This window comes from Schistocerca piceifrons, chromosome 7 (assembly GCF_021461385.2).
Source record: "Schistocerca piceifrons isolate TAMUIC-IGC-003096 chromosome 7, iqSchPice1.1, whole genome shotgun sequence".
Lineage (NCBI taxonomy): Eukaryota > Metazoa > Arthropoda > Insecta > Orthoptera > Acrididae > Schistocerca > Schistocerca piceifrons.
This window is the reverse complement of record NC_060144.1, coordinates 236,157,976-236,172,047: the sequence shown is the minus strand read 5'-3', so window position 1 is coordinate 236,172,047 and position 14,072 is coordinate 236,157,976. Positions and strand designations below refer to the sequence as shown.

At 36.3% G+C, this 14,072-nt stretch overlaps 1 protein-coding gene across 1 annotated transcript in view; it reads right to left on the bottom strand.

Moving 5' to 3' along the window:
• LOC124804709 (nuclear pore complex protein Nup58-like) overlaps nt 1-14,072 on the bottom strand; it is a 129,501-nt gene that overhangs the window by 25,436 nt on the left and 89,993 nt on the right. The window contains exons 6-7 of the mRNA XM_047264968.1: nt 9,996-10,220; nt 5,487-5,561 (exon numbers count right to left, since the gene is read on the bottom strand). Of these exons, the coding sequence (XP_047120924.1) occupies nt 5,487-5,561; nt 9,996-10,220 (300 nt within the window). The remainder of the gene's footprint in view (nt 1-5,486; nt 5,562-9,995; nt 10,221-14,072) is intronic.

The following is a 14,072-nucleotide window of genomic DNA, read 5'->3' as shown; positions in this document are numbered from 1 at the left end:
ATTTTCATTCATTCCAGTGTCTGAAATTCATTAAGCACTTGTAAGTCTATTACCAGATTCAAGGATGTTAAATCATTTTAATTTTACCAACATATTTTGTTGTAGAAATGCCAGATCACTAAAATAATTGTCTGTATCAGTGGGTAGTTGCCTCCTGAAATACTGAAGTAGCAAAGGAGAAAAGTGCTTCTCAGTTATCAAAAGCTGGTTGAAATTACAACTTCTACTGCAGACCAGGAAGTTCTGACTGATGAATCACGAACAGTTAATTCAAAATATTTAATCACAAAAAATATTCAAGAAATCAGTCAATCTTCTCACATTTACGCAAATCTCAGATACACTCTAAGGTAGATGTGACGTCCATGTACAGACAAACAAAATGAGTAGAGATTCTGAAAAGTTGGATGATTCATTAAAGAGAAAGAGCTTCACAAACTGAGCAAGTCAAGAACACATTGGTCCACCTCGGGCTCTTAAGCAAGCAGTTACTCGGCTCGAAATTGATAAGTGTTGTTGGATGCCCTCCTGAGGGATATCATACCAAATTCTGTCTAACTGGCACATTTGATCGTCAAAATCGCAAGCTGGTTGGAAGGCCCTGCTCCAAATGTTCTCAACTGGCGAGATAGCCAGTGACCTCACTGGTCAAGGTAGTGTTTGGAAAGCATGAAGACAAGCAGTAGAAACTATAGCTGTGTGTGGGTGGGCATTATTTTGCTGCAACACATGGATGTTGGAGATATTGGTCTGTAATTTGATGCATTAAATCTTCCAACCTTTTTTATAGACAAAAGTGACATGTACTCTTTTTCCAGTCACAATGGGACTATTTTCTACACTATATATTCTCAAAAACTGAATAGATATTCTGCCAGACTTGGGGCGTGGTACCCTTCCCATGGTCTTAATTGTCTCCAATACTGGGGGCTATTTCAGTACCTCCATCAGTAACTGCGTGCAGTGGTTAAACACTGGTATGGTAGTATCCTCATTCATGGGTACATTTTTAAAAGTAGGTCGTAATATTTTTGGTAAGGATGTTCTGGCAGAATGTAAATAATTTAGGACTGAAGGAGCCAACTCACCAAATACAAGAACCATTGTGTCATTGACAGGCACACAAAAAAAGAATAAAAAAAAATATCTTGCTTTCAGGCAAATCTTTAAGGAGTTAGAGTACATACATACACACCTGCACAGTTAAATTGTGCTGGTTGAAAACACAGTGCAGGGGCTGCAGTTTGATGTGTTCTCTGGCGTTATGAGTTGTGCCGGGGTGTGGGTGGGGGTGACACAGAGGGAGAAAAAAGTGGGAAGCGAGAGGAAGGGGTCGGGAAGGACACCTGGTGAATTGGAGGGAGGCGTGTAGGTGTGCAGGATAGAAAAGTGGGAGGGAGTGGCAGCAGGTGCATGGGCAATGGAGCCAGTGAGTTTGCATGGCACATGACTACAACAATGTGGAGTTATGGATTGGGAAATGGTGACAGGACAATGGAAAAGGAGGATGTTGGGTAGAGGGTGTGGGTGTTGGTGTTGGTGTTGGTTCGTGGGCACTGAGGTCATGAGGATTGAGGGAGCAGAGAAAGTACTGATAGATAATTACAACCTGCGTAGTTCAGAAAGGATAGAGCAGGGGGAAGGATCCAGATCGCACAGGATGTGAAATAGCCGTTGAACTTGAGCACAACTCACACTCAAACCTTCAGATGTCAGACAATTGGATTGGTACCAAACATTGTATGTAGATAGAGTATCAACCAAAACTCCGAGTTAGTTTGTACTATGTGCTGTGGTCCAGCAGAACGGGTGTGAAAATTAAATTAAAAATAACACCAGAACTATGGAGTACAGGAAAAGCATAACTGTAACTAATGGCTACAGCTTTTGTGGGGAACTTGGTAGAGCGTTAAATCTTCGTACCAAGAGTCCTGAGTTCAAACTATGACAATGACAATTTTTTTACTATATTATATGTGAAAGCCATGGGAAAACATGTTTGTGACACATAAAAGGGCTGTTGGAGTTTACAGCAATGTTCTCTTGGCAGTCTGTTTTCATTTCATTTCTTTGAAATCAGTAAACCTATAGAGCACATCTGTAGTTTCACAGAATATACAATCAGAACAGTAAAATAATGAAACAACTGCATCACACATGTGGAAGTAATATTAATAACAATAACAAAATAGGAACATAACATTCAAAAATTAATGCAAACATGAGTCTCCTGCCCTCCCCCCCAAAACACACACACACACACACACACACACACACACACACACACAGAGAGAGAGAGAGAGAGAGAGAGAGAGAGAGAGAGAGAGAGAGAGAGAGAGTGCCATTAATTCAGGAACAAAGGCTTGATGATAATGGTTGCATACGAAGAGGTGTGTGAAGCAAATTACTTTCGTACACCAAGCATATTTTATGAATCCCACATTTGTGCATTCACCCTGTAGATTGCCGAATGAAAGCTTGTGTGGAACAGAACTTTATCAAAGTCTCAAAGGGTCTGAGTTTGTCAACAAGTTTAGCCATTACCTAGCAGTGACAGTGACAATTATAGAAATTTGGAGAACATAACTGATTGTACGTGAGGGAACGCAGATCACTCCATTGTTGCAGGCTAATCTCTTCTGAAGATTCTCGAACAGCACTGGACATTTTACAAATCATCTACTTGTACATTCTGAACAAATGAAGATCAAACAGTTAACAAATGGAGGTTGTGTTTGCTGGAATTACATGACTTGCGATTTTGTCTTCCAGTAGGTTATTTTGTACATGCAAGTCATGAAGAATACTAGTGTCTTTGTGGAGCCTGTAAGATTCCTGTATTAGCAAAAGTTTCTCTCCAACTGATTTGTTCCACTACTGATTCTTGAAGAAATGTCCTTAGCAGTTCTTTGGTCATTTTGCCAGAGGAGTGAGAGTGGACAATTAAATTTGATGCTGGGAACATGGATTGGCGTGTATGAGTACTCAAAAAACAAGGCTTCTGAAGGACAATGAACAGCTTTGGAACAAGTTTACCCATATGTGAAAGCAATGCAATACTTGTATATGTATGGATTGTCACGTGAACAGACTGTAAAACCCTATCTTTAGAACCTCTAATCGCGAGAGTGTGGCCCACAGTCATCTCCTTGTTGAATCCGCCTTTGTCAGTGTTGTAGATATTTGTGTCTGTGTAGGCTGTCGTGAGTGCATGAGTTGCTTGTTGCCAGTCCTCTACCATTTTCTGGATGTTGTTTCTGTTGTGGAACATTTTCACTATAACAAAAGATTTGTCTTTATGGCTTACACAACTGTTTTTACACTTCCAGTGCAGAATCAATTGTCACTAGTGTCAAATCTTTGCTATGAATGGTTCAGCAGTTAACAACCAATATTTTAAGATTATCTCTGCATTAGCTATCAGGTTTGTTTTTATTGGTTTGTATGATACTGGCTTTTTAACAAAGGATCTTGGAATTTTGTGTAACCTAAAAAAATCCCCTGTACTCGCCATTCATACTCAGCCACCCAAGTGACTTATTCTGATACACATCTTCCCTATGCAGGGTAACTTTATGAGTCTCCAGCTTGTAGTGCAGGTTGAGAGGAAACTACAGTTGAACTCGTCACTGAGTTTACCAAGTCTCTCATTAGCTGTTACACTTGACTCTCCACCAGCAAACCCCTAATCAGACCTGAGAATGATGCTGCAAATCAACAGCTTTGTTAAGACTTTATAAATGGAACTAAATGTCTTCACCACTTCCACCCATCTCCAAAAACAACTCAAAATGTTCTTACATCCCATGTAACAGATGTTGTTCGTGTAACAATTTGCAGCTGACTGCAACATGTGCTCTCAATTTCTCCTGTGATGGCCACTTCAATCTGCCAAACAATTCCTTCTGAAATACACAATTAGTGTACACTGGATTCATTCTGTTTCCATGATACTATCTTCCCTACGAGGGAGGAATGGAACTAGCTGCAGCTAACATCCTCTTCTTTTCCCTCTGTAGTTGCTCAAACTATGACAGAGGAGAGAATTCTGTTAGAGCAGGAGAGGCAAGGACCACCTGCTGTCTCCGTATCAGTGGAAGGCAATGCCTCAGTCCCATAGGTTAGATGTAATGGATAGCTTTTCAGTCATTTTCCACACACAACACCATAAAAAAATAGTTCCTTGTGCAATCTTGATTTTATTACAAAACAATAAAATATATTTTTGGCATGTATTCTACCACAAATATTAGTATCATTTAACTATATCAGCAGTGCAACAATAATAACACTTATTGATTAACATGAGGACTATAGTAACATTAAAACATTAACTGAAAAAAATACTGTGGATGCTAACAAACCATCCTTTAACAATACTAAAGAAAAAATTTGATTGATAATAGATAAGTATCACCTACCTGATTATGAAAAAAGAAGGGTTGTACTTATTGGTATGATCATGGATTCCAATTTTCATTTTATGTAACAGACACTAAAGAAAAGATCAACACTAACAACTACATTTCTCCAAGTAGAAATATTTAAAAAATGGTTTTCTAGTCAATGGAGTCTATGGGGGTGACCATTTAACTACAACTACACTCAAAAATAAATATCAAGGAACTACTGTAAGGAACAACAGCAAAGTAATTACAGCCAAAATAATTTCAAAGTATATGCAGAAAAAGCAATGGACATTCTAAGGCTTTTGCACTGTTTTATATGAGGGTTGGCTTCCATGTTGCACTATAGAGTGTTGCCTACAAAAGATAATTGTACTTAGGGAATAACAATTTATCCCCAGCTGTTAGGAAGTCACACTACCAAAAACTGAAGCAAAAGTGAAACATGGAGGGTCAGATAATTAGCCCCCCCTCCCCATATGTGTCTGTGCTTTTTTAAGCTCTTTCAATTCACAGATTCAGAGATATGCAGAGTCTTTTAAATAACTACAACTGTTTCTTTAAATACTTAGTAAACAGTATGAAGGTAAAAAAATTACATAAAATGCTTCATTTAATTCATATATTCTTCCATTTCATGAGCATTTACAACTTTAATGAAAGTACAACAGATAATAAACACAAACTACAGAAAAACAAAAAAAAACTGTAATTAACAAGTGTTTAGAATTTAACTGCAGTAGTCAACACATTTCACTTACTACTGACAAATCTCTCCTCAACAGAACAAAGTACAAATAATTTATATCAAGAAAGAAAGCCCTGCCAATATCTGGCAAAATAAATGCCATCTGCAATTTAGAAAAGCAATTTAAAACTGAAGTAGCATACTTTAACATTTTACAGACCTCTTAAATGAAACATTTCAATAATTCCAGGTCAGACCTTAGAAAAGATTTAAGCGGTTAATGAATAGTGCAAAGAGAGGGTGGAAGGAGTAATATTTTCAGAAACAACTATGCCCACGAACAAGCAATTGAAATATGGTAACTCAAACAATAACATAACCACATTATTTACCTAATGGATTGCTTGAAGGAAGTTGAGCTTTTGAAAGCAATGATGATATCAATCCAAAACCTTGATTTCCCAGAGCTGAAAAAAATTACAAACCAAAAATAAAAAGGTAGTTAGCCTTCAGTTAGTGTAAATGCCAATTTAAGGATAATATTTATATAAAGGTTTTGTACCACTTAATCACACACAGATGTAAAGACATGTTCTATCATTTCATGGTTTCTCTAATCTTTAAATTAGTTAAGAAAATGTTGTTAACAAGATAGATCCTGTTAAATGTTGAAAGAATCATTCAGTATTATTTCCTAATCCAAACTATATAAAATAGCACTTGTGTAACGGCCAACTGGATATATTCATTATAAGTAAGTGTTGGGTAAAATGTTTAAGTGCAAACTTGATTAATGGTATGCTTCTGAGTGTTCCACCAAGTTACAATGTCCATTTATGCACACTATTTTGATGTCCAACCTAGGCATCTTCTTCATATAACAGCAAAATTCATAGCACCCGAAGAAAACATCTGGCTCATGCACTGAAATATTGTGCATAAAATGGAAACAACAACTCAGCAAAACACACAGAAGCACATCATTAATCACACTGACAAAACCTGAAGCTGAATAAAATGCCAGCAATATGAATTATGGACATTTCCTATGGACATATACGGATAGTGTCCACTTCAAGCAATACTGACATAGAAAAATCCATTGCTCACAAAAATCTCACACAACGTTTTCCGTTTACTTGCATCCACTATTCTATATGTGTATTGACAACTTCATTGTGAAGTATTTCTTGTGAATGACACAAAAGTGGTGATCATATATACATACATTTAGTATGATTCCTGGAGGAAGTCACATATTATTCCCTTGAAATCTATTCCAAGTTAACAACACCTTCTAATAATGATGGGACAGGAGACTGAATGAATGTCTTTGTATTTACAACTTAACTGCAGAAGCTTCAAAAATTCTTATTTGCGATTGGTAATTTGAAACTATGAAGACAAATATTTTTCTGACTGTAGTTTACAGTGTAAATCTTACATTTTCCACACAAAATTTGCACTATAACACAGTGTGTGAAGTACTAATGAATTTTTTGAATGCAGCTATTAGGAAATATGGATAAAGATGTAGACTTAAAACCTAAAATCCACCTGATGTGGCATTGTTCTTTAAACTGTGAAACTTATGACTGATAGGTTTCCCCAAAAGATGTGAATCTTTTCAGTGTTTTGATATTACTTGGTTGATATCTCTGTTGACGTAATTAGTACATGTATCTCAGTATCAGCCACAGAATATTACTGTGCAGATTTTATTTATTTATTTTTCCCCCCTTCAAGATTTCGAACTCAATAAATCCAATCTTAAATTAAAACCATTTTGCTGTTAATTAATATTTTTTGTTGTTTGCCTGTTTGTGTGTATGGTATATGTTTAAAAAGTATTGGGAATTTTGTAATTTCGTGTGTTGTATTAGCCCGATTCACGCAATTTTTTTGTTGTTGTGTTGGCAAACATGCTGAAATTTATCTGTACACTGAAAGCCATACTGGATGTTAAGTCTGTCATCAGTTGTCAAGATGGTTACATGTGTTTGCATACGAGTGGCAATTACTGATTCGTTTCAAAAATGGATCAGAGAATGCACATTATATTTTCCACAAAAAGGGAATACAACATAACACAGTTTTAGGAATGTCGCATATTGCTTTTGATGAGCCTGATATGAGTAAAACAAGGGTTTACGAATGATGTAAGCATTTCCAAAATGGCTGCGAAGAAGTTAAAAATGACAAATGTTCAGGACCGCCCAGTACAACAACAACAACAACAACAACAACCACAACAACAACAACAACAACCGATGAAAATATGGAAAAAGTTAAAGAAATGATCATGAACTATCACTAAATCACAATCAGAGAAGTTGATGATGATGTTGGCATATCAACTTGATCTTGCCGTTAAATCTTTTCAGATGTTTTGGGAATGAAACATGCGACAGCAAAATTTGTGCCAAAGGTGTCGAATTTCAAGCACAAACAGTGGCAAATGGAAGTTGCTCAGGTGCTGCTAAATGAAGTCAACAATGTGGTACTACTGAAATGTGTGATAACAGGTGATGAAACATGCGTTATGGGCATGACATCGAAACCATGGCTTATTCATTCTATGGGAGGCATTCTGGATTGCCACAACTAAAAAAAAGCTCAACAAGTGTGGTCGGATGTGAAGGTTCTGCTAACTGTTTTCTTTGATTTAATGGCATAGTGCATCATGAGTTCTTGTCAGAAGGTCATATGATCAACAAGGTGTAGTACTTACAAGTTCAATGCTGTTTACAGGAAGCATTCAGAAAAAATGACCAGATTTTTGGGGAAACAATTCATGCCTTTGTACCATGGTAATGCATCTGCTCAACTTCATTGCTTGTTCATGAATTTTTGGTGAAAAACAACACGGTAATTGTGCCCCAACCTCCTGTGTGACTTTTCTTTTTCCAAAAATAAAGAGAACCTTAAAGCACCTTCATTTTCCAAGCTAAGACAAGATTAAAAGCGCATTGTTGAAAAAGCTAAGTGCTATTCCAAAGACTGAGTTACAAAAGTGTTTCAGTGATTGGAAGAAGTGCTAGCATAAGTACATAATATCTAATGGCAGCAGATAATTAGTTTAAAATTGATTATGGCATACTACAAGAAACGGAACAAACCTCTGGCAATAACATTGTAGATTTTAAGAAGGCATATGACTGTCTCCACAGACCTTCAGTATTAAAAATTTTAAGAAATCTAGGACACCATCCAAAACTAATTAAAATAATACAACTCACTCTAACTAACACCAAATCAAAAGTGAAGTTTAGAGGATAAATTTCGGAACCATTCCTCGTAAAAACAGGCTTAAGACAAGGTGACTGCCTATCACCATTACTTTTCAACTGTGCACTGGAATACATAATGAGAGAATGGTACAAGGACAATCCAAAGAGGATAAGAATTGGAAGTGCAAAAGTTGATATTAGCTTAAACTGCTTGGGATTCGCTGATGATCTTGCTCTCCTAGCCAACACCGTTCAAGAAGCCAGGCAACAAGTGAAATCACTACAAGAAATAGCAGAGAAAGTAGGCCTTAGAATATCCTTTGGAAAAAAACGGAGATTATGCTAACTGATCCACCACTTGCAAACAAAATTACAATAGGAGAACAGGAAATCAAAACTGTTGATAAATTTAAATATTTAGGCGAAATAATAACATACAATCTAAATGAGAAGCCATCATGGCAAAATAGAATAAAAAACTGAACTATGCTAATTACATTACCAAAACTACATACAACAAAAAAAGCCTATCTACAGATGCAAAATTAAAACACTATAAAACAGTTACACAACCAGAAATAACGTATGCAGCTGAAACTATCTTCAAAACAACTAATACAGCAGAAATTGACAGAATACTAAAAATAGAAAGAAGAATAATTAGGACATGTATAAATAAACAGTATAAAATAAATGGACATTGGAGAATAGCATCAAATGAAACAGTATATAAGAAAATAGAACCAGTCATGAGTACAATCAGGAAGAAACGCATCTCATTCTTTGGACATCTGATGAGAACTCCAGAAAACAGAATTAGTAAAAAAATAATACAAAAATTGTGGAATAGCAAGAGCGACATTAAATGGATCACAGAAATTAAGGAAGATATAAAAGAACTTCAAATTACAGTAGATGACCTAAAAAACAAGACAGAGAAAACCAGAATACTGCAAGACCCGCAAACCAAACCAGACTACAAATGAAAATCAATAAAAGGAGTACAGGAAGAGTTGTCTCAGATGAAGAAAGAAAGAAAATATCTGAAAGAATGAAGAAATATTGGGCAGACAGAAGAGCGAAACACCTTTCATATAAGAATAGCCTCTAATAATTATATTACCTAAATATATTAAGTTATTGTCGAACCAAATTGTATCCATGTGTAACAACTTGTTTAGAACTTTGTATTTTTGACTACAGTGATCCAATGAAGGTCATAAAATAAATAATAATAATAATAATAATAATAATAATAATAATAATAAATATCTAATGGGGACGACTCTGAAGGTGATAACATTAATGTAGATGAATAAATAAAATTATCTGCAAAAAATGAAAATTCCTGACACTTTCTGAACACACCTCGTATATGACCATGCAGTAGACGCGTTAAAGTTCAAAAACTTCTGAACTAACACTGCATTCCAATGACCCACCAATTATCTTTTGCATTTCCCATCATCATCGTTATTTTCAATCCCAATAAGAAAAATCCATTTAAGCTGCACTTAATTTTAATTAGCTCTGTTATTACAATGATACGGCCTAGTCTCAGATACATATTGCCAACATAAGTCTAGAACATTAGAAAATATCCAGCCAGCAGATAAATCCTTTGCTCTAAACATTAAAGAACAAGGAGTTTTCAGTGTTCACTAAACTTACCAGAGAAAGCTGTAGGCCCTGTTGATATTGTTGGAGATTTTGTTTTTGTTGTGTCTGATGATTTTTTATTGTCTTCTTCAAATACATTTGTTGTATCTTTCAAAAAATATTTTAGTAAATTTAAATACTGTTCCTTTTGATTCTCCACCATGTTATGAACTTCATGCAAACGTCCTGCTACAGCAACAAAGCAATCCAGGAGCCTTTTTAACGCCAAGCAGAACTCTGGAAAGACACAACGTAAGATAACAGCACTTGTATAATACATAGCAAATATAAAAAGAATGAAGTTTGAAAAATTCTCTCATTCATTTCAAATTTCAGATTCCAAACCTGTAGGTACAAAACAAAAGAGTGAGTAATGGGCTACATAACTTTATTTTTTTACGACAGAAGTTGTCTGCATAATTTTTATAGTCTGCATCATGTAGTAAGGCAACAACACAGCTTTCAAACATTCTGCACATCCCCCTCTACTAACCACTGGCAGTCAATGAGATTCATTCTATTTCCAAGTACTTATCCACAAGTTGCTATTAGGTGGTGAGAATCTCTCCCGCAGGCTGCACTGCTGCCGTACTTGACGACAACACAATTTCATTCACAGAGCGACTCAATTATTCATTCAATTGTTGATGACATTTTCTTGTAGCAGCATAGTAGTGAATGTGTATCTGTAAATATTTTAGTGTAATTTCAAAATAGATGTGTCGTGTGACAGCAGTAAAAGTTAAGTGTTTCATAAGCAAGTGAGGGGGATTACTTATCGTGTTTGTAACTTTTTCAAATGTGAATCTGAAAGTGAGACTCTTATTATTGACATTGTGAAGACACAAGAACAGACTGCAGAAGCATGCAGCGAATTGTAAACAAAAATGTCAGTGTTGTAGAAATGTCATAAGTTTGTTTAGTGTCCTCTGGAAAGCATTATAATCACAAGAAACCTATAATACAACAGGATGGTTCTGCCAAGGATGTTTTAGGGCATCCCATGTTTGAAATGTACATGTGGACTACATGGTGTAAGACACATTGTTATAGCAGTCAAGTAACTTTACATTCGAGAACCACTGTGTCAAGTGCTTCATAATTGGAAACTTGTTCACCCCATGTGTTCTTTTAGCTTGCTGAAATGATGGAAACTGAATAGTGCAGTATAGTGGAACCCAGAATGTACACAATTCCCAATACAGTGAACGATCTTCGATGAAGGAGTGAACACTGCCTTTACACACCCATCTGCTGAGCTATGTCTACGACAGTCACTCTACGACTGATGTGAATTAGCTCCTAGGCTGCCTGGACACTGTCGTCTCAGCTGGATGTCGATGCTATCCTTCCCAAATCAGCTTCACAGCACATCTGTACAATCTTGGTCAAATTGTTGAGACCATTTCACTATGAATGGATACAACATTGCATTCGGTCCATATCCACCAGTTTCAATGTGAATGCGCATGCAAGTTAGACATTTCAATGCACCACTCTTGTTATGCAATGGTCTGGGCATGGAATGATGTATGCAACTTTCTTACACATACAAATGGTGAACATCTGATGTCACAAACACTAGTTACAATCATGCATGAGACAATTGGTTTCAAAGATTGTACTTTGTCAATGCAAACAGTTTTAAGAGACAGTGATTTAAATACAATAAAAGTAATGGTGGAAGAAAGTGATAATGAAAAGAACTGACATAACTGTTCGAATGGGCCACATTCCTCAAAAAGATGCACAAAATGAGAGAGGAAGGTAGTTCAACAGTGTATTGCCTCAAAGCAAGTGTGAATCGGAATTATTCCAGGAAAACTTGCCAGAAAATGCGTTATGGTACTGGTGATTTTAAAGTGCCCAAAGGAAAAATGTTCTCAGATAATTATTCTGCATTCTGGCTTCATCCCTGAGAAAAAATTTGTGTTCAGGTGTAAGAAACATGAGTGCTCTTAAACTGGTCACTGTAATGGAGAATGTCAGTTACCATTCATCAGTTACAGAGGAAATACCAGGTACAAACAGGAATGCAGGTATCGTGTCCTGCCTTAAAATTGAAAATATTCCACGCAGTATAAACCAGACCTGTGCTGAAATCCTGTAACTCATTAATTTAAACAAGTCATACAAGAAAATGTATGAACTTTCCTTACTTGCAGTGAATGTGGTCACAGAATTTGGTATTTACCACCATACTCCTGTCAGTATAATCTAATTGAATTAATTTGAGCACAGGTCAACAGCTATGCAGCAGAAAAGAACAAAACATTCAAGGTGCACACACTGGATCACTTCTACATGAGGCAACGGACATATCCCATTCAGCTTGGACAGACAGACTGTGGCACACTGAAAAGCTACAGAAAGAGAATTTTGACAGGAAGGTAAAGACCAGAAACGAGACTCAAAGCGATCATCATAAATTTACAACTAGCTGGTTTGTGCGCAGACTCGGATTGCTGTGACAATGGTATTATGATGTATACTTTGGAACGAAGTAAGGTGACAAGAGATCTCAGTTTTAAAGACTTGTGGTTAAAGAACAGGCTATGTTTGTCAGAATATTGACTGTGTTGTGAACTTTAAGTTTTTCCACTATGTACTATTCTAATAACTCACAAAAATGCTGCCAGTTAAATTCATCATAAACTCTGATACATGTATTTCCAAAGCAGAAAGTGGAAAAGCTTTACAACAAGATGGGAGGACTACTTGTTGAGATATAAATTGTTTTCAATGAAGTTGCTGTGCAACATTCCCTCAAGTTATCTGAAGAAGATGGTTAGTGGTTTGCTTGTTCCACGAATCATACATGCGGTCTCTCACCATGAGGTTAGTTTATTAACATTCTCTTAGTCAATGAAAAAAATGACAAAATGTGACCATTTACAAGACTGTGTTTTGCATTAATCTTTGATACCTGTAATTCTTTTTCATGCAAAGTGAAACATGCGTGCGTGCGCGTGCCCACACACACACACACACACACACACACACAAAAAAATCATTCCGAAAGCTAGCAAGTTTCCTCTATCTTTGTGTGAGCCTGTTGACAGCTTAATGCTTCTACTATCTGTGGAGTGGTCTTCTTTCTATTAGTGTAATGGTGAGTGGTGTTGTTTTCAAACTGCAACTGTTCACTGAAAACAAACTCCATACAATAATGTGCTGCAAGTCTGTAGCCAGTATGTATAATTGTAAAATCAAGATATTCTACAGTGGTCATCACATATGATCCTTATTACACAGTTCAGTGTGACAAATTTTTTTACAAACAAGAATTGCTAAAGAATATGATACCATAACTAATTACTGAATGAAAGTAGAAACAGTAAGTCAGCTTACTGTCATTTTCATCACCAATGTCTGCTATTATATACAATGGAAAAAGTTGCACGGATTGGACACTTAACATGTGAACACGTGAACTCAATTTCAATTCAGTTTCTTATCAATAGCTGCTTACGTACTATACTACAGTCCAAATCACACAAAAATGACAAGTACTGTAACCAATTTTGATGACCTTGTCATTACACAATCGACTTTTTGAAAAAACTGTACTTGTTATCTCCACAAAGCTGCCTCAGCTGTTTTTACCTTCCAACCTGACATGGACTATAGTTGTAGAGCAGCTAATGCAGCTTCATCAAGATGAAATAAGATTGCTCCTATGTATGCAAATTATCAAAATCAGTTAGAACATTGTGTATTCTCCTCACAGATCTGAATTATAATGTGATGTACTGCAGCCAAATTAATCTGACTGTTGACTGTGCAGAAACACAGTTTAACAACATGAACTTTGTTTCCCACCTCACCGCAGCTATGCTTATACACGCCTCATCCCATCCACACTTCCCTTCTGCTCCACCTCTCTGTGCAGAGCCACCATCCAAGTCATGCGAATTATAGCAGAAACTAATCTCCTCAGCAGAGTGAACAGATTGAAAGTGGAAAAAATTTGAAGATTTTTATGGCTGTTCTCATATACTAAAATCTTTGTATGCTGCATTATATTAGTATTTGGTTGTACTGAAACATTTTTTCAGGCCATATAACTGGAATTGAAATGCAAAAATA